The 21,902-nt window shown below is 42.8% G+C and overlaps 1 protein-coding gene across 8 annotated transcripts in view; it reads right to left on the bottom strand.

Annotated features, from left to right (window-relative positions):
* ARHGEF3 (Rho guanine nucleotide exchange factor 3) overlaps nucleotides 1-21,902 on the bottom strand; it is a 307,785-nt gene that overhangs the window by 35,561 nt on the left and 250,322 nt on the right. For 7 of the 8 annotated variants that reach the window (XM_040454717.1, XM_040454720.1, XM_040454719.1 and 4 more), the window contains one exon: nucleotides 7,767-7,874. In XM_040454717.1, the coding sequence (XP_040310651.1) occupies nucleotides 7,767-7,874 (108 nt within the window). Of the gene's footprint in view, nucleotides 1-7,766; nucleotides 7,875-8,754; nucleotides 9,425-21,902 lie in introns of those variants that run through there. The other variant, XM_040454721.1, reaches the window with a different exon arrangement.

Genomic DNA, 21,902 nt, shown 5'->3' with positions numbered 1-21,902 from the left:
CAATTTTCACAGTGCAAACTAAAAATTAGGAAGCCTTCCAGAGACTTGGGGCAGCAGCTCAACCTCTTCATTAGACACCATAAAACAGCTTTTGCACAATAATGTTAATGATACAATATTCCACAAGCTGAAATGGAAATGATGACTCTCCCTGCCACATAGACAAACTAACAGTAAGTAGCAACACTGAGGTGTGATGCCCCAGACCAAAAGTCTGGCCATTATTTTTAGATCCTGGCAAACTACAGGCTTTATTATGACCAAGCTGACTTTTTACCGAAGCTGACTACATGAGAGCCACTGGGAAAACCGTACAGGATCCCGGAGACAGCACTCACACGCCGTGTTACTAAGAACACATTTCTCAACCTTCAGGTTCCTCCCCTATGAGTGGTGGTAAATCCCACCTTGCATCATTATGGAAAAGGTGAAATGAAGCCACGAATGTAAAGTACTTTGCACAGAACCTGTCTCATTGTAAATACTCAACTACTGGAAGTTGTTATTGCTAAATAACAAATGACAAGCTTTAGATTACAATAGTCAACTAGGATAGTGGTCTAACTATCACTCCAGGAATAGTAAAGACCAACAGGAAGTAAGGAGCTCCTGTTGATGTGGAATACGGTCATTTCTTAGCATCCAGACTGCAAGGCAGTGTGATTTCTGGTTGCTTCCTCACACACACACACACACACACACACACACACACACACCCCAAGCTTGTTTCCATATCTGCTAAATAACTTAGGACGAAAGACTTTTTGTCAATTAAAGAAAGTGTATGACCTTGGACCAAGAGACTAAGTTTGAGGTCTTTGGAGAGGAAAATCATGGTTTTGAATACATGGAATTAAGCACATGTATTGGGGTACTCTACTTCTTTCTCATAGTTAGATGGCACCACTCTTCTCCCACTCCTTCCTCAAACCTGAAATGCCCTCCTTCCTTTCTCCCTCTCAGCTCTGAGTCATTCCAGGCCCAACACAAATCCTTGCACCCTTTCCAGGCAGACTTCCTTTACCTGCCCCCCTCTCTTCCCAACCTGTCCATTACTAGTTCTCTCTCTAGTATATTTTATCACACAAGGTTTTAAAATCTTACCCATTTTTATCTGGTTGCAAAGATAATATACAATTATTTAAAGAATTCGTGCATGATAGAGATACATAACGTAACAAATAAAACTCAATAGACCCAGACTGCTTATTCATTCTCTACTGATTTCTAATTCTTATGTAATAGGAGAAAAAGGAGAACATAAGACAGAAAACAAAGGAAATGTCAACATCTCTTATACTTGCGTTCCCGAGAGATAACCACTATAAGAATTTGATGATGTTCCTAGCTTTTTTCTAACGATACATTATTGTGGGTGTGTATTATTAGTTGGGATACAATGGTTTGGAATTTCCTTTTTTATAACTTGCTGATATATCTTAGGCAACTGTAACCAGTAGATTTTATCCTTCTCAAGAGCCCTGTCTCCTTTTGCATACTGATGACCTCCCCCAACAAGTCTAGAGCATAATAAACAACACAGTAGAGATAATGAATGATGGAGAACACTAATATATCCCATTTTCTGCTGCATCTGGGTGAAATAAAATACTTTTCAGATCTAAGGGCCGGGGAATGTGGTTACCAAAAACCCTTCCTAAGCCACAACAATCCTCCCTGAGGGGATAGAAGTGGGAGAGGGGCTGATATTCTATTGTGAAATAGCCCAGTTATTATATAACATTACTACATGAGCACCCACTGCCACCTCCTGGAGAGCCCCAAGGAAAAGCAATGGCCAACTATTCTAGTAATAAATGCAGTGATAATAGTAACTGCTAATTTCTGAGCACACCCTAAGTAACGTGCAGTGCTAGGCATACAAAGGAAAGTAAGAGACAAACTTGGTCTGCATGGAAAGCCATGGGACCCCTGGGAAGGGCCATCTTGTGAAGATGTCATAGAAAAATAGAAAAACTGACAAAAGAGAGGGACAAATGTGACTATGAGTTTAGAACCAGGATGCACAGAGGAGTAATTCCACCCAAGACAGGTATACATCAGGAAGAGAGGCCTGACTCCAGTGATATCAGATGCCCTGACTTCACATTTTTTTTTTTTTACCAGAATTCCACTTTGGGGAATATTATGTAAGGAAAGGAAGAAATAGAGACACATACAAGATTTGCGATCTGGATGTTTAAAGCAGTGCCATCTATGATGGTAGAAAAATGGAAACAACTTAAATGTTCAACAGAAGAGTGAATCAACACCTGGTATATCTTTTTGATGAAATACTGTATGAATTCATTAAGAATTGAGTCTGAAAAATATTTAATGACACGAAAATGTATTTTCATACTGTAAGGTTATTTTATACTGTTAAGACAAAAACATGTTAGAAAATAGTATATACAGTATGATTATTATTTTGTTTTTTTAAAAAAACACGTGCAGGTATATAGTAAAAGACTGTCTGAGTGTGTGCCAAAATGTTAATATAAGTTTTTTTTACTGATGGGGAGATGGGATTATAAGTGAACTTTACTCCCTTTTCTGTGTTTCTCTGTATTTTTCAATTTAAAAAAGATGTTATATAATCAGAAAAGAAAGCACAATTAGAAGGTACTTTAAAAGAAATAGGACAAAAGCCCTCAAAAGACATTCATTACAGGTTATTTGATAATTTAAAAATATTCACAGCCTAAATATCCATTAATAGGAGAATGGCTATGTAAAACAAGACGCATCAAGACACTGGAATAATATATACTTGGACCATTAAGATCACATTTTCCAAGCATAACTGTGATATATTACTTCCCTGAAGCCATAACAAAATTCTGATCCAGCTAAATGACAAAGAGGGGGATGCAAATAAAAGAGATGGAAGAAAGAGATTCTGCAGGCAAAATGCAAAAACAAAACCAAACCAAAACAAAACAAAACAAAAAAAGAAAAAAAAAGACATAACTCAAGACCAGAAGTATTAGAAGAAATCAAGATAGTTATTGAACTTTAATGAAAGGTACAATTCCCCCAAGAGGCTGTAACAATGATGAAGAGGAAACCTTTCTACCCCTATCTGTATGGCTTGGAACTATGTTAGGCCAAGACCCATAGAAACCCTAGAGAAACCGACCATGCACAGTCCCCCACAGAAGAGTTCAATCCAAGAGTGAACAGATCACACAAAGATAATGCTGGGTACACTGTGACTAACACCAAATGAGGCTCAGGCTATGTAAGGTATGTGAATATACCTAGAATAACACTGGAAGGAAATTATTAAAATATTAACAGGGGCTGTTTGGAGTGGAATCTTTTCTCTTTCCCCTTTTTTGTATTTTTCCACAATGAGCATATACTCTTATAATGGAAAAGAAATGAAGCTCATGTTCAGAGAGAACGTAGGTCTCAACCACAGCGTTGTGAACACAGCATTCCACAACACGCACTGGACCCAGCTCAAATGCGTCTAGCAGCTGTGTGGAGCCGGGGGCAGGCACGGCTCAGCCACCCGCCCCCGCCTGCCTGAGCAGCGCTCACTGTCCTCACTAAGCAGGAGGGGCGCACGCAGGCCCCTTTAGCGCTGGGCTGGCATGTTCTTCCCCAGCAGACCAGCAAGGAGATTTTTAGGCCAAGAGGGATGCAGACATCTGTGCTCTAGTCTATCAGCAGCAGTAACTTCCCAGTCAGACACAGACGGAAGGCCAGGCAGACGGCTGTCCCTCTTCAACCTCCACAAACGCTGTCTTTGTGTTGAGGCCCGAGCCCCCCGTCCATCTGGGGCACAGGGGAGGCAAGAGAGAACAAGTCCTGCAGTGTCTTGTCGAACTGTCGCTGCCAGAGCCACTCACATTTGTGGTCGGGGTTTTAACCTTTTTGGAAAAGGGTGCCAGCCCCGGGCTGTCCTGATATCCTTCTGGGCTAACCTGTGGTCTCCCGGGGAGCCAGAGGAAGGACTGCCAAGTGTTCCATTATTGATGAAAGGATTGTGTTTGGGTGTTCGGCCCTAAGTCATCTCTTCTCCTATAATAAAAGGAACCCAACCTCAGACATAACTGGACACTAAAAGGGATATATATGTCTCTATGAGGCCAGGTGCCACGGACAAGGGATACTGTGACAGAGAACCAAGCTGCTCAGTTACAGTCTCAAGTTGTTTCTGGAAGGAGAAGAGGAATACATTAATACATGCCTGTGAGTAAGGAATGAATGCTGGGAGGTTTGGGGCAGCCCCTATGCCACTCTCCTTGCTCTCTGTTCCTCCCCTTTTAGAATGTGCATCAAGACGCCTGCACACAAAATGGAAGAGGATGTGAAGTTGGCCTACTGAGTACTCCTTTGGGGCCTCCTCCCCCCCCGCCTCTTCCTCTTCCCTGTTCTTCAGGCCACATTAGCACCCTATCCCAGTTTAGCTGGAGAGGGAAGCAGTAAAGTCACGAAGCAATTACTGGGATGCAAGGACTGGAAATAATTCTGCAAAACATGTACCGTATGCACCAAGGTGACAAACAGGGAGATATGTGGGGGGCAAGACAGCATTCTCTATGCTTTGCAGATCGTCTTGTAAACATGGCTGTCTAACTCTGCTCACAGACTCAGGGGCATATTTCTATTCACTGACCCCTCCCCGCTCCAAGGACACACTCACAACAGGAGGACAATGCTCAAGTTCTCTCTGTGTCCGTGTGCGTAATCACTGTGAATAACAGTTCTGCTTCTGCCAGGTTGTTTCTGTCCCATAAATGGAGCCTGGAGCTAGCTATTTATCATGATATTTGAAAAAAGTAAATTAAAAAATTATTTTGCCAAAAAAATTCTTTGAGGTTTTAGGAACCAATTTCCACATGTCAGATTCCTCCCTCAGGTCTGGCTTTCTCATCCTTGTTTGGCCTCAGTGTGTTGGATTTCAGATATGGCTTGATTTCTTTCTGTCCCAGTTCTCTAGGTCAATGCAAATTTTCAAGGTGATCAGATATTTCCTGAAGTGTTCCCTGTGTAGTATCCATGTAGGACAGAGGTGGGAGAAGAGGAATAAAGGTTGCCCGGGAAGCCAAAGGAAAGATTTTGAAGGTATGACAATAGAGGATCTTATAGCAACGTGCAGTCAGGCCTGGGCTGTGGTGGGAGGCATAGACCAAACTATATTCTAGATAGGAGCACAAACATGGAGTCTATAGGCCAGGCAAAGTGATGCTAGTGAATCAAGGGGTTGGTGTTGGAAGGATAATTGGGAGATGTGAGGACATCTGTAGGTGACAGTTGGCTAGCTACCCAGGTCTAGCTCATTATTGCCACGTGGCAACACAGGACCAGCACTGCCAAGCCTTTCAATTCTTTAAAAGAAGCCAGAACTCCAAATTCTTATATGGATTGTTTGGATTCTTACAAGTTAGCTGTAAACACTACACAGCCAAACAAAACACAACTTGAGGGACAAATATGGCCATAAATCTACTAGAAGGAACTCTGTCCAGGATGTAAGCAACATGAGGGCAGGATGTAGAGCTTTGTGCTTGATGAGGGCCCACTCAATGCTTACAGCGTGAGTGAGGACCTTCCCAGGGAAGAGGTTTGACTGTCCAAGGGGGGCCAATGGGAAGAGATGGCTGGCAACATGGAGGTCTCGTAATCAAGGGAGGAAATAATTAGAGAGCGAACTTGAGCCCCAGCCACTTGGATGGAAAGGAAAGGGTGAAATGGCAGTAGACAGACTAAAGAATTTTCAAAAAGCAGAACTCAGCGAAAGACCAGATGTGCAGGACTAGGGCGGTGATGAATCTTCCAGGGGAAGCCTGTGATGAACTTGGCCAGAGGGCTCAGGGACTGGTCATGGGGGAGAGAAGGTAAACACATTTTTCTTCACTAGCTTCAAAGCCCTTCATCTGGCTCCCCTAGATGACCTTATTTTTTTTTCTTCTCTATTCTCCCACAAAGGGGATCAGGGGATAACCAAGGGCCCAGAGGCCCAAGCACCGAGAGAAACAGAGACAAACCTATAGCTAATTAGGTGATAAGGCATTCATTCAGGAGAAACTGAGGAGAGCTAACAGGGGCATGGACAGGGCAGGAAATAAGCACTGAATAAGGACAGCATCCACAGGGAAATGGCAAGAACAGCTTGGGCTATGCAGAATCATGACATGTTGGCTGAATGGTGCAGAAGCAATGGCAGGAAGGGGTGAGGGAGACCTAAAACAGTTCTTGAATCGTAGATTTTCACAACATAGGATATGCCTTGGGTTCTGGTCCACAATTTTCTTAATAACTTGGAAAGCCAAGATAAAAATATGGCTAAGCAAAAGTATTCAGGACAAGTAAGAAATGGCAGACTCAAGACTACTCAGCTAAGCAAGGTAAGCCTTTTCATGGCATGACTTTTGTTGGTTTCAGTCTGCAAAAGGATTTTTATGATTATCAGATTTGGTCCCAGGCCTTAGAAAATCTCCGTTTTCACCTTAAAAGATAAACTTTATTGGGAGTTTAAGAACAACTATAGCCACTTGTTTACCAAAGAATCATTATAGTAGCTAATGTCTACTACTTAGCCAAGTAATTAGTAAATTAGTGATTGCTACCAAAGGGCTTAGTATAGTTTTGTTAGCAAAATAGCCCTTTAAATGCACTGTCTTATAAATACTAGGGACTTTAATTTTTTTTAATGTTTATTTTTTATTTTACTTTTTGAGAGAGAGAGAGAGAGAGAGAGAGAGAGAGAGAGAGAGAGAGAGAGAGAGCAGGGGAGGGGCAGAGAGAGAGAGGGAAACAGAATTGGAAGCAGGCTCCAGGCTGTGAGCTGTCAGCACAGAACCCAACGCAGGGCTGGAACTCACAAACCGTGAGACCATGACCTGAGCCAAAGTTGTATGCTTAACCAACTGAGCCACCTAGGTGTCCCTAAATACCAAGGACTTTAAGTGTACTATCTTATAAATATTTACAATGCTTCTATTCTAAAGAAGCTGGTGGCATCATCTCCAATTTACCCATTAGGAATAAAAGCAAGATCTAGAGATGTTATGTCACCTGCCCAAGGTAACAAAGTCTCTGAGTGACAGAGCCACAGTCAGAACTGAGGTACTGTGCTAAGCCTCCAGGGCCTTTGTGCTAAGCATGGAATCAGCAAACATTTTCTGCACAGGGGCCAGATGGTAAATATTTTGGGCCTTGTGTGCAATATGGTCCCTGCCACAACTCCCCGACTGTGCCATTGCAATGCAAAAGCAACTATAGACAATACATAAATATTTAGGCATGTCTGTTTTCCAATAAATCTACTTACGGACACTGATTTTGAATTTCATATGATTTTCTAGTGTCATGTAATATTATTCCTCTTTTGACTTTCGCTCCAGTCATTTTAAAAGGAAAAACTATACTTAGCTTGTGCACCATAAGAAAACAGGGAGTGGGCTGAATTCTTCTCCCCAGGCTATAGTCTAAGCACTAGGCTCTCCTACCCTCCAGCTCAGGTCTAGTTTTCTTAGAGATTTTAGGACAAAACCTGTGAGTGTGCATATGGATGGGGTACAGGACTCGGAGGAAAGACCTGACTCCTCAAGTCAGCCCTCAAAGGACTCCATCTGACCCCAGTTTACAATTTGAAAACAAATCTTTCTTCCTTTTAAGTTCCCTTACTTGCTCCCTTCTGTTGAAATAAGCACTGATTCAGATCTAAGGGGAGGTTCTGGGTAGGACAGGAATGTCCCCTCCTGCACAAATGGTTTTCTGCAAACACAAGCCCACCGTGTCCTTCTTACCTGCAGGGTTTGGCTGAAGCGTTTTAACGGTGTGGCCTTCACGGGTGGGATGAGGTTTGCTAGAGATGTGACTCTGGAAAGGGGTTTGACCCGTTTATTACTAGGCTCCTACAGGGTTAAAAAAAAAAAAAAGAAAGGAAAATGTCAAGGTTAATTACAGACGACATAACTCCACCACACACTCCTGTCCCAATCCACTCTGGCTGCACACAGTCTGTGGAATGTAAACAGTGTCCCATCTCTCTCCAGCTGTGTGGAGGTGACCTGGCTCAGGAGCCAGGAAAGGGGAAATGGCAGGGGGACATCAACAAAAGCGGCCTCTGAGCAGACAGCAAATGGACAGGGTCTGCCCCTTACTCCTCACACCCAATATCTGACAGCTTTTTAATTCAGAAGCTTCCACTCAGAATCATTTCCCCCAATGCTTCCTGTAGAGAAAAGCTGCCTCAAATTTCCCATCTAATGACCTTGTCAGGCAGTTGTATTTTGATGCTTCTGGTTTCATCTTTTTAAAAACGTTTTTCCTACCTTGCCTGAAGCCACTCTCCAAATTTCTTTTATGCAATGGCTTTTCTAAAGCACAGGAATGTTTGATTTTTTAGTTCACTAAATTAAAAAAAATTTTTTTAAGGAATTTCTTCTATTACTAGGCCTTTTAAAAAGCATCTTTGTACCTACAGTATATTTGAAATGCACATATGAATACTTATAAAAACAACCAGCAAAAGAAAATGTACAGAGAGAAAACTGCACCATGGGCATCGGTTTTTATAATTCATATAGTCACAAGTTTTGAAAATCACCTCCACATAAAACATGCAAAATAAAACTTGCAAATCTGCAAAGTTACCCCAAACCAAGCAGATGGGTGAGAGGGAGCCTACCCATTTCAGTGACTTTGCAGATGAGAATTACATAAAAATGACAAGCTGTGAGAAAGAAGGACATGACAGACAAAACATTTTACAAAGACAAAGAGAACAGTTACCCTTGTCTTCCTAAGCTCCATCTGACCTGCAGCAGATGCCGGACAGCACATGAAGACACCAAATTTTGATGGAAAAAGCCAAACTTGCCAATTGTTGTAGCGAACCTCAACCATTTCCAGAGGGAGCCTCAAGATGCTCATCTTTCTTTTTCAACCATTGCTTTCAAAGTTTCGAGGGTTAAACCAGAACTTCAGATTCTCCAGGGCATCCCTGCAGGGTGTTTTGAACATAGTAGGTGCTTGGAAAAATCTTGCCTGAATTTGGAATTTTGCCGAGAAACTCTCATGTCATTTTGTGCCTTTGCTGATCTCAGGTATCAGAAGCCCCCTTGGAAATAGACCCAACCTTTTCGGCATTTAAGTAGAAAAATAATTAAAAGACCAAAGAAAAAAAAAGTGCAAAATAATTCCACGATGCTGCCAGGATTCACTGCATTATTTCTCGAAGCAGTGAAATACTTTTCCAAGACAGAGAATGAATTAGGGCTGCCGGGGACCTCTCCAGCTTTCTGGCATGCTAAGCTGAACAGACAGTAGGAAACTCTCTGAACACTGGGAAGGCTCAGTTCCAAAATGCAAAGGATGAATCTCTCAATATGAGGGAATCACGTTTACTATTGTTTAACGGCTGAAGAAAAAGATCCAATAGCCCTTCTGCTTCAGGTGACAGTGTCCTTCAGGATGCTTCCTGTCCAGGGCCTGGCTTCTGAGCATCTGTGCCCAGAGAAGGATTTTTAAAATATTTTTTACGTCACAGCTGCATCATCAGCAAACTAAATCCACACACACACACACACACACACACACACACACACACACACACCCTCTTGAGCATCCCCTGAATTTCTCTATATAAACTCCTGCTTCGGGCTGGAAATGCCAGAGTTGTGATATCACCACCTTTGGTGGCACAAACTGCCTTGCAGCAAACGAGGAGGTGAGGGATTTCACAGGGCAGCAGGACTTGGTCTCAGATGGTCCTGCAGGCACCTCTGAGCCTGGAGACTCATCGCCAGATTTTTAATGGCTAACAGATTCTGTATCAGAATGGGAAAGCTGGAGGGCAAACGCCAATTGGGTTCTCCCGCTTTAAAAAGGGGCAGGGAGCATTGCACGCTTGGTGGGATGGGGGAAGGTTCAGTTCTGTTCCCCTTGCTGTATCATCTTTTCTAAGGTTTTGCTGACTTTGCTGTCCATTTCATATGACCCAGTCGATGGGCGTTTCCTACGCAGTTAGGAGATACATGCACACTGCAAATGCCAGCCACTCTGCAGGCTGTATGCCGCGCTGCTACGTGAGATTGTAATTAAAACTCCTTTCCTAAGGCATTAGCCATTTGGAAGTAAATATCAGGCTGCTCTCTGGCAATCTGACATTCCCAAGTAACGAACAATTGAACCAGAAACTGTTGCTGCCTGATTTAGGGCTCTGATGTAGCAAAGCAGGCAGGCAGGTACAATTTTAAAACCAGAACATTTGCAGGTTTTTGGATCTATTGAGGAGGCTTTATGCCTGACCCACATGAGCAAAGTATGAATTATGGTTTCTCCTTGAGGGCTTCAGTGAGAATAGGAGATTAAAAAAATTCTTGGCCTAATTTGATTTTTCTTTTCCATTTACTCAGTATGTCGCCAGCTGCATTTTACTGCTATCTAAAAAGAGCCCTCAGGGAAAATGTTTCCAGATTCTAGGTAAATAGCTCTACTGAAAACCAGCAAATGCAATTCCAAGGATGCTTTCGGGCTTTACAAAGAGATGACAGAATACAACCTGCAGAGACAACTCAGCTGCCAGACCAAGCTGGGCAAGGTCAGTGCTAAGCCCAGAAACAAGATATCTGTTTCAAGTGTGGACAGTACCCCCGCCATGCAGTTTTAAGACAGAGAAGGAGGGCATCTCACTAAAAAGGTTAAAAAAAAACAAACAGAAAAAGGCATTGAGTATTGTGTGTTGGCAGTATTTTCTGAATAAAAAAGTTTGCTTCATTTTTTCTAGGTCTTACAGGGTTTTTTTGTTTGTTTGTTTTTCTTGTCTTATTGCACCAGCTAGGACCACCTGTATATTATTGATTACAAGCTGAGACAGTGGGTACACTAGGGTAATTCTTGATTCTGATGTGGTTATTATGAAGATTTCATCATTATGAATTGTGTTTGCTGACAGCATGAGAGAGATACCCTTTATCAAGGAGAAAGAGTTCCATTCTATGCTAAGTTTGCTGTGAATTTTCATAATGGATGAATACTGACCTTTATCAAATGTTCTCTCTTTATCTTTCCAGAAGACAAGGAAAGGGAAAAAAAGAAGGGAGAGGTGGTGGGAAGGGAGGGAGACAATGCAGAAAGAAGCATGGAGATCACATATTTTCGTAAATGAATTAGCACAGCAATTTAAAACATCTCTTGTGGAGCCAAAGCATCAGAGACTCTTAAAAACTGAGAACAAACTGAGGGTTGATGGGGGGTGGGAGGGAGGGGAGGGTGGGTGATGGGTATTGAGGAGGGCACCTTTTGGGATGAGCACTGGGTGTTGTATGAAAACCAATTTGACAATAAACTTCATATATTGAAAAAAAAATAAAATAAAACATCTCTTGTGCTTGAAATACGAACAAAGGGAATAAAGCACCCAATGACATTTCATTTTTAATGTGAGATTTTATTAAATAGATTTTCATATTCCTTCCCTAGGGAAGACAGGGAAGTCTCCTCATTCTTATCTCCCAATAGGTAAAAACCAAAGCAGATTATATGCATGTAAGAAAGTGCCTATCATATCAATATGATCCAGCACAACTTTTTATTCCTTCAAAAATTATTCCATTCTAATAGACATGGCATATAGCAAATCATCACTCATTCTCCCTGTACTTCATTTTTGCAGCTAGGGTAGGGTTGGGGAGCAATAGAAGGGTCTTCCTTAACATGTCTGTAGCTGTCCTGAGACTACCTTCACTTAGCCACAAACTCAGCCCAAGAGGGTGAGAAAGGACTGACCACTCTACTGCAGGACAACAGTGCTCTTGCTTGTTCTACACCTGATGAGAATCGACTGTGCTAGCAGATGCTTTCGCCCATAAGTTAATGGACTCAGAAAAGTCTTTCAAATGTTTGAAAATACCAGGGAAGCCTTAGGCAGGGCTCCATCTGTGTGACAGAAGGTGTGCTGGGAACTGCACACCCAAGGGTCATGTTTAATCCACCCAGTACTGCTCTAGGAGGCTTTCATCATCCTTACGTTAAACAGGAAGTTATAATTTCAGACTGACTGAGAAGTCCTAGCATTATGAAATAATAACAACAACAACAACAACAACAACAGTCTCATATTTATTGCAGGGACTCCCCTTAATGCTTTATAGATATGTACTAGTTTATTCCTCCTAATAGCCCTGAAAGGTAGCTACTATTATGAGGCAAAAGATGAGCAATGTGCTTAAAGTCACTGAAAAAAGGTGGCCAGGATTTAAACCTAGCAGGCTGGCTTCAGAGCCAATGCCTTACAGCTTGGTATAAGGGGCCAGATGGTAAATATTTTAGGCTTTGTGGGCATCTAGCCTCTGTCATGATTACCCATCTCTGCCATCAGTCTTAAACAGTATGTAAATAAATGAATGTGACTATGTTCCTTTAAACCTTTATTTAGAGATTACAATTTGAATTCCATATAGTTTTTACATGTCACAAAATATTATTCTTTCGCTTTTTTCAACCATTAAAAATAGAAGCCATTCTTTTCTAAGGAAGACCAGAGGAAGTAGGCTATATTTGGCTTGTGGGCCACAGTTTGCAGACCACTGCTCAACACAACTTCTGGCTCCTGGGTCAGTGGTCCTTAGCCTCAGCTTTTCTACTGTAACATGCCCAAGGACTCCCAGGTACAGCACCCTCCCAAGGCACACTTAGGTAATCATCAAGCTCTGGAGAGGGCACAGGCTTGATTTGCTTATTCTTTCTGTAGCTAGCTAAGCAGGGTCCTCCCCTGGTAAGCACGAGATATATCTGACTTATCTTTTATGTGAGTAAACCCTATCCTACTACATTTTATTGTATTAACTTTCCAAATAAATCAGCCCAAACATGACACAAACTTTCCCTGACCATTGATGGTTACAAATAAGGGACAAATAAGATGATAGGATGCCTGGGATCTGCTTCACAGTAACACAGGGATAGAGAGTGGGGATGTGTAGGAAACAAAGCTGATCACAGGTTGGTAATTGTCAAAGCTGGGGGCTGGGCACAGGGGATGCAGTATGCAGTCCTGCCTGTGGTACGCAGTAAAAATGCTAGATGATACAAAGGCTTATTTTAATGGACAGAGAACCATTTTGCAAATGTATCAGTGAGCAGACAGATGCCATCAAAGATCTGTACTTCAGACGTTAGTGAGGGCCTAGTGACAAAGGATACTGAAAGAGTCAGATGCTAAGACATTATCTAAAATTGAACATAATTAGAAGAAACTTGGTAAAATGAGAAAAAAAAATCCCACTACTGAATTTCAGTAATTTTCAACTAACATAGGCCATAATAGGGAAGGGTCCATGTAGCTGGGAAATCAAAGGCTGAGAGAGCTACCTTGAAACATTCAAACTTAAAGATGAGCAAACTGATGGAGAGGCACTGACCCAGCCACCAGACTCCCTGAAGTCTGCTTTATGCTACTGACTGGTGTTTTATTTGCTCTCATTAAGAAAGCTATCAACAGGCTGCCAATCGCCAGACTCCATGACATAAAACAGTCTGGTAGAGTTCAAATCAGATGTAGAAACATACCGAGCAAATAGGAGCCATTCAAGGTTGGACTGCCCAGGGAGAGGAGACCTCTGTTCCGTTGGATTTATTTTAATCTGTGAGTATGCTTTCCTTTTCCCAATTCTGCCTCCCAATGTATATTTTTCTCTCCATTTCTACAACAGCACCATCTTCTACTAAGAAGGCAAAGACCTCCCATCCTTGTTAGATCCTCCCTCCTACTCTGCCTCTCTCCAGCCAAATAAATGTAAACTCATGACTACCTGACTGCTTGACTTTACCACCCCCATCCTTAGGACCAGAGGCTGGCTCATGCTGTCTTATGGTTTATGCCCAAGATTCTCACCCTTCAAAACTTCTAAGCCACCACAAATATTATGGTGTTCTCACTTATTTTGACACCTCCTATTGCCAAGGCCTCCCCACCCTTTCAGGGTTTCTCACTGACTTGCTGGCCAATTCTTTTACTCTTGCCTGTGCCCCCTCCAAGTCCTAGCTTTCCTTCAGGTGGCTCCACTCCTCCCCTTTGGGGGACCAGACAGCCTGCGTTGTACCTTGTCCCTCAAAGACAAGATATTCCTGCAGGTTCTCCTCCTAGATAATGTTTTTCTAACTAAATGATTGAAAATGAACCACATTAAAAAAATCTATCTATCTATCTATCTATCTATCTATCTATCTATCCATCCATCCATCTATCCATCTATCTATGTCTGGCTATCATACATTCTAGCTGCATGACCTTGAGCAAGTTACCTACCCACAGTTTCTTCAATTGAAGAATAAGGAAAGAATTCTCCTATAATGCAGTAGTGAGAATTGTGGGTAAGAGCTATCATTTAATTCTGTAAGAGCTTATAATCTGTGTCAGGTTTACATGGATTTGCTCATGGCATCTTCAGAACATCCAGTGAGAGAACTAATATCATTATTCTCATTTTATAGATGAGTAAGCTGAGGTTCCATGAGCATAAGTACTTACACAAATCACCTATCTCAGGTGGCAGAGGCAAGATGTGGATCCTATCTCAGACCACACACCTCAGCTACACTATTCCAAAAAGCTACAATATTCCAATAGCTACACTATTCCAAAAGACAATGATAATGAGTGCAAAGCACAGTGCCTTGTGAAAAGCAAGCTTTCCATGAACACAGCCTAAAATCGAACTCACAAATTGGTATGTTTTTACTAGATTATTTCTCCTCCCCTTCCCCCTTGCCACTAAGAACAGGTGAATTTATCTAATCACCCAGTGTATGTATTCTCTTTTTTAAAGAAACTGATCTTGAAATAATTTTAGATTTATAGAAGAGTTGCAAGAATAGTACAGAATGTTCCGTGTACTCTGTAACCCCCTTACCTGAAGTTAACATCTTATATAACCATGGCACATATATCAAATCTAAGATAGTAACACTGCTACAATAATATTAACTAAACTATTAAAGGATTTACTAGAATTTCATCAGCCTTCCCACTAATGCCATTTTTCTGTTTCAGGATCCAATCCAGAATCTCACATTTATACTTCACTGTCATATATCTACAGTTTCCTCTAATCTGTGACATTTCCTTGGTCTGTCTTTCATTACATTGACACTTTTGAAGAGTACTGGTCGATTATTTTGCTAAATATCTCTCAGTTTAGATCTGTCTGATGTTTTCTCACGATTAAATTAAGATTATGCATTTTTGGCAAGAACACATCAGAAGTGATGTGTCCTTTTTGGTACATCATATCAGGGTAACATCTTATTGCTGGTGATTTGGCTAAGGTGGTGTCATGGCTTGAACTGTATACCCCTAAAAAACATGTGGAGGTTCTACCCCCAAACCTGTGAAGGTGACCTTATTTGGAAATAGGAACTTTGCAGATATAATCAGTTAGGATGACTTCATACTAGATTAGAGTATGTCCTAAATCCAATCACTGGTGTCCTTCTAGAAGGGAAATTTAAAGACATAAAAGGAGAAGGCAATGTAACGATGGAGGCGGCAACTAGAGTGATGTACCTATAAGCCAAAGCACACTAAGGACTGACAGCAAATACCAGAAGCTAGGAAGAGGCAAGAAAGGATTCCCCTGCAGGTTTCAGAGGGAGCATGGCCCTGCCAATACCTTGATTTCAGGCTTCTGGTCTCCAGAACAGTGAGAAATAATTTTGTTGTTCTAAGCCACCCAGCTAGTGGCACTTTGTTGCAGATTCCCTAGGAAACTAATAGAGGTGTTGTCTGTGGGATTTCTCCCAGTAAAGTTACTATTCCCTTTGTAATTAATACATAAGTTGGAAGAGATACATTGTGACTACACACATCCTTTTAAATCTAACTCTGTGACTGTTTACCCAGCATTTGCAAAATTGGCCTCACTGAAGTGTACATGTGTCACCCCTGGTGGGGTTGGGGGTGGGGGGGGGGAATGTTTCCTGGCTCAACAGGGAGAACCAGAAGGCTGATCCAGGCAAAGTACCCAAGAGAGTCAATGTTGGCTGGGGCGGGCAAAGAGAGGGGCAGGTGATCAGCAGGCAGGGCACAGTGGACCACAGGGCCATGCAGGGCGCGGAGGCAGCAACGAGGAGGCCTTCATAGAGCTGTTTGAGCAGGGCTATAGGAACATGAAAGGGAGCTTGTTTGGAGTCTGCAACTGACTCTTCATCATTGTTTTTTTTTTTGTTTTGTTTTTTTTTTGAAATAGAAAAAGACAATAATGAAATAATGGTTTCAACTCCAAAATTTCCATTAATTTTTTTTTTCTCTGCTCTTTTCCCTGGCACAGAGCTAATTGACCTGGTGTCATCTGTTACCAGAAGTTGAAAGGCAAATAATGAGGCCCAAATTCCAACGGAAACCTGGCTTCATTGATTAGGCCAAATGCATTTCAAAATTATTGGTTTTCTAACCCACAAGGTGAGCAAAAGGTCTTCACACTCAGAACTACAATTTTCCTTTAGAGATTTTTATCAGTGGTTTCAACAAAAGGGCTACAGACTTTGTGGACTTTGACAAACCACCAGGAACAGCGCCCTGAAGGGGTCCTTGATACTTTGTCTCAGCTAATCTCAAAGATGGGGGCCACACCCTTGTGCTTATTCTCTCCTGCAGTCTTGTTGCCCTGCCCTGTGCATCCAAGGGAAATCTGATTTCCTCTTTGATGAAATGGCCCAACTTTCTCCATATCAGATGCTTTAAGAAAAACATCTCAATTTCTTTCAAAAAAAAAAAAAAGTTGTGTGGGTTTTGTTCACTTACTTTTATTTTTGTTTTTGTATTTTTGCTTGCTAAGGAAGAGTCAGGAAAGTCTGGATAAATAAACCAGACCACTCTGAGTTAGTTGGGTCTCATGGCCAAGCTGCAGACAGGGTATTGGATTTGTTATGTTGTGATTCCAACGATTTCTCCAGCCTCCTCTCATGGAAACGCTAACCAGCAGATGACGGAGATGTCACAAGATGGTCTATGCAAATCCACAAATTAAACCGTCAGCTCTCGGGGCCATAAAACTGAACACACGAAGCTTGGAGAGATTCTATTTATTCTCTGAACATCAAGTCTTCTCTGCCCACGCCAGTTAGCACCTACGGCATCTGGCCAAAGTCTGCCTGTGAGGTGGTTGCTTTTGGGAAGCCTTGATGAAGGGGGAGGCATCAGGAGGCCATGTGACTAAGCTGAAACAATGCTGGCATGAGCCTCTGAAAGCCTGCTCCATCCCTGCCCCAAACACAGTCTCCCATAAAAAGCAAATAAAAAATGAGCATAAAAAGAAATCACACTTTATGATAACTTCTGTGGTCAGCCCGGCTTCGTTTCCTCCAGGCCTCCCTGCTTCCTTCAAGTCTACAACACATGCTGGCAAACTGCTGTAGTTCCCTAATGTGCGCATAAACTAAAATGACCAAGGGAAGGGGTGGTGTGGGGTGAGGGAGATGGATTTCAGCCAGCAGAAGCAATTAGTTTTACTACAAACTCTGAGAGGGCTAATGTTCAGGGCAAACCATTTTGTTTCTGAGGGCAGACCTCAAGCAACTTATTATCTTTACTCTTCTGGTTACCATTGAATCTGTGCCCCTGCATTGGAGACTAACTGGCCCTGCTTGTCTGCCTCGGGGAAATTCATTTTTGCTGAATGACGGTGATGGGATGAAAAAAAGAAATGAACCTTGGGCAATAATTCAGTAAAATATGGGACTCTGAGAGCTGAAGCGGGCGGCAGCCTAGGTTACGAACGTAATCTCTTAGCAGTGCCAGTAAAATAAAACAGAACCACTGTTTCAGACACTGTATTTTTGGCAAACGTTTCACTCCTCAATTACTTTCAAAGATATTCGTTTCAGTCAACATTATAAGGGTAAGTCAACATTTGTCCTGGCAGCAAGCCCAAATTTGTTATTTTATTAGTCTGCTACTGGTTAAATTGGCCCAAGATTAAACACATCTAATAAATAGCCCTAAAATATTGGAGTTTAGTAGAAGACCACATTCAAATTCTCTTACACAGGATGTTACTATTAACCTTGGGCAGAGGAGAAATACACACCCACACCCCAGTTAAGTTCCTTTTAGCAAACGCCAACCCATCGCCTGAAACTCATTTTGGTCATGCCCAGACATGGCACTATGGACCTTCAGAGAAAGAGGAAGCCAAATATTTAGCTCTCTCTGCGGTCCCTGATTCCACATCTGCCTTCTGAACATCAAGCAAAACTTTTACTTTCTTGAGGCAGACCAGGCCAGATGCTCAAGGCTGAAGCACTTCAAGAGTTTGGCCTCCTGAAAAAGGATAAGGGCTGCCAACAGAGTCACGCCTCTGTGGCCCTTAAGGGAAGGCCAGCTTTGGGCCCAGAAGGTATTTTCTCAAGGTTAGATTCAGGTTATGCATTTTTGGCAAGAATGCCACAGAAGTGATGTGCCCATCATGCCCGCCCATCCATAGGTCTAGAAAATGGGGTCAAAGCACACATCCCTGGTTGCAGAATGTCAACAAGGCACCTGGAAGTGGCAGTGGTGGCCTAATCACAGCCACAGGGCCCAGAGGAAGGCCTCTGTGATTCTGGGGTTTCACATTCAGTCATTTCCTACTGACTTCTTGGAAACCCTTGGGTGGGATACAAATTCTGCGTTTGTTGATCTCTATGAAAGGGATTCCCTGGCTTCCCCTTGGGCTGAGTTAGAGGGGAGGTGGAAAAGAATGCCACTGGGGATTTCAACCCTGCTTCAGGGTTTGGGAGCTGCTGTGTACAGGCTTCAAGAATACTTTAAGGATATTTGCAGAGGCTTCCCCAGAGTTTAGGAATAAGCTGCAGACTCTGCAGCAAGTCACAAAGTTCTTATCACTCTGGCCCAAAGAATGTGTTGATTCTTTGCAAAGGATCTAAGGATATAATATAAGCCAACCTTTCTGGCCAGAGCACAATGTCCTATTACCTCAGATCAACAATGTTACCTCCACGGGCTTAGTCTCCTTCTCTGTGTAGTTGGTGGGGGTGGGGGGTGGGGGGGGTGATTCGGTGAGTCTCCTGCCCCCTCACAGGGTTTTTGGGAAGATGATATGAGATCATGTAGGTAATGTGCTTGGTACAAGCCTGCCCCATAAGTTGCTCCCTGTAAATATCAGATTATTATTGCCCTTACTTCTGATGCCCAAGGAGAGGTGTGGTCCCTTCCCCAGCCTGCTCTCCTGCCTTCATCCGTCCCTGCAGCACGAGATTTTACCCTGGGCCTCCCAAGGATGAAGCTGGAGCTCTGTGTTACCTGCCACACCACAATCTCACTAATGACATGTTCCTGCCACTACACCTCAGGCTGCTATGAGACCACATATTTTGATTCCACATTCCTGACCTCCCTTTCTTCCTGCAGCTTTATCATCTGTTTAGTCAAGCTCTGGCTGGATAGAGCAAAACTGGGAGTGGTTTGGCAAGATCCAAGGCTATGTAGGATGAGAGGAAAATAGCCATGAAATCCCAAGATAAGAACCTGAGTGAGTTGGGGAAGGGAATCCAGGTGGGTCTTGAGGTCTACACCAAAACCCTCCTTCTTACCCAACATTGCTAAATTGCGGGCTAGAAGAGCTGTGCTCCAATCTTGCCAGATCCCACTACTATGTGGGATTAGGCATTGATAGAAACTCTGAGCATTCAACCCATGTCAGGTGAGCAAGGTGGAATTTCTTCCCAAGATAACATGTTACCTTTGGCTTCCAGAAAGAACCATATAGACCCACTGGCACATGCTCCCATCCACCTCTTATCCTTTGAAACTCAGAACTATCTTTACTTCCCAGAAATGGAAAAAGAAGTACAGAAATTAAAAAAAAAAAAAAGGATGCTCAGATCTTAATCTTGATGTCCCAAAGGAAGGACAGATTGTTCCAGCCAAATCTGGGATGATCAAGTACATCTCAGGCAAGCAAAGCTGACAACCAGGTCTGCCATCTGACTAAAGACTAGGCTGGGACCAGGGATATACCTGCTGGGTAAAACCTACAGGGACATCTGACCAAGGGCACGGGGTGTGCAGGATGAGAACACGGACCCCCTCTCTTGGGGCCCAGTCAGCTTCTGTTTTTGACAAGAACGATATCTGAGCAGACGAGACTTGCAGAAATGTGGCCTCCAGAGAGAAACAGAGAATACATTTGCCACACTCCCTGGTAACCCCCAGCTGTCCCTTCTAGCACAATTTATCCCTTCAAATCACTGGGTTCACGTTCATCCTCAGCAGCACATGCCTCCTGTTAGAACCAGGGAAGGTTGCACTTGGGGGTTTTAGAACAGTCTACTCTCAACTGAGAACAGAATACACTGAAATCTGATTATTCAAAATGGAAAAAAACTACCAGTGGCACAGCCACAAGGGGCTGACTGAATTGGGAATAAAATTAAAAAAATTTAAGCTTTCCTGTTTTCAGCTTTCAGCGACATCTTACCACCCACTGAGCAACGGTATGTAGAAAAATGAGGTACAGAGCATGCTGTTCAGGAAGCTGTGAGGTAGGTGATCTATAATGGATTCATATGGCCTTTCTGTTGCCCCCACACACTCCAACTGGGCAGATGATTAGCTTCAAAATGTTATCCCTTGGGAGATGTGTGTTTGTGTGTCTGTGTGTGTGTGTGCATGCACACATGCACACGCATGCACACACATGCACATGTGAGCACACACAGAGAACACAAAACTAACTTTATTTGAGACAGTCTTCATTCTGTTGCACATTTTTAATGACAGGAATTTAAAAATGCCCACAAACAATAGATTTTCCCCAAATCTCATAACAAACACTGGCTCTCAGTGCTGTTCATTTGCAGCCTTGAAACATAGTGATTACGTGTTATTTCTAAGTCTGAGCAATTAATATGCTACCAGATGTATCATTATCTACAGCCTATTAAAATTCAGAAGGCTGCAAATTTGAAAAAGAGTGTGTCACACACAGGACAGAGGAGGCAGAGGCTCGGAGACCCGCTCAGCTCCCCACCTCACTTGAAGCTCATTTCAATCACAAAGTCGCAAGAGAGAAAATGAATAGACAATGACGGTCGACTTAAAAGAGAAGTAGGTACAAACCTGTGATCTGTTTGGTTTTGTAAAAAAATGCTGGAGATTCAGTGGTAAGGGATGCAAATAAAAGTTTCCAGAGAAGACAAAGGCAGTTTTGTGGTAAAAGAAAAATGTTATTTATTGTGGTAGAAAGGGGCGAAGTTCCCATGAGTCTTTCAGCTCAAGCCATCTAGAGATGGGAGGGCTCCTTTGGAAGGACCACATGGGGCCTAACCTGGCAAGAGTTCCCTGGAAAAGTTTCCCTAAGTACCCTCAGGGATCGAGGGAAAGTCTCCTTCACTGGCCAGGCGCTCCTGCTCCTCCTGCCCCACCATTTGGGGTCAGGTTCTGGGGTTGCTCCTGAATTTACAAAGCAGGGCTGCACAGAATGATGTCAGGTCCAGAATTGTTAGGAAATTGCATCCTGTGAGGTTCCCTACCTACACAGATTCTAGCAATTTTCTAGAAACAGAGAAGTCGTCCCATACCTGACCCAGGTGTGACTCCTCTCTTCTGACTGTCAAATGGAGACAATGGGGAACCCCTAAGTGGGGAGGAGGAGACACCAAGAACCGTGGAGTCCCTCTGTTCCAGGTGCCGGTACACACACACTCATCTGTATCAGACAACAACTCCATCACCTCATTTTTTTAGAAGAGGAAGCAGGTGTTCAGAGAAGTAAAGTGACTTGCCCTAAGTCATGCTCAGTAATTAATTGGCAGAGCTGAAATTCAAATTCAAATCTGACTTGAATGGCTTCCCTGCCACCCCCTACACTGGCTTCCCGGAAAACACAACTTCTTCTTATATCATAACAGCAACAGTACTGATGGTGGCTTCGTGCCAG

This window comes from Herpailurus yagouaroundi, unplaced genomic scaffold (genome assembly GCF_014898765.1).
Source record: "Herpailurus yagouaroundi ecotype Mexico unplaced genomic scaffold, PumYag 213, whole genome shotgun sequence".
In the NCBI taxonomy this organism is placed as follows: Eukaryota; Metazoa; Chordata; class Mammalia; order Carnivora; family Felidae; genus Herpailurus; species Herpailurus yagouaroundi.
Note: the sequence above shows the minus strand (reverse complement) of the source record. Positions and strands in the feature narration are given on the sequence as shown.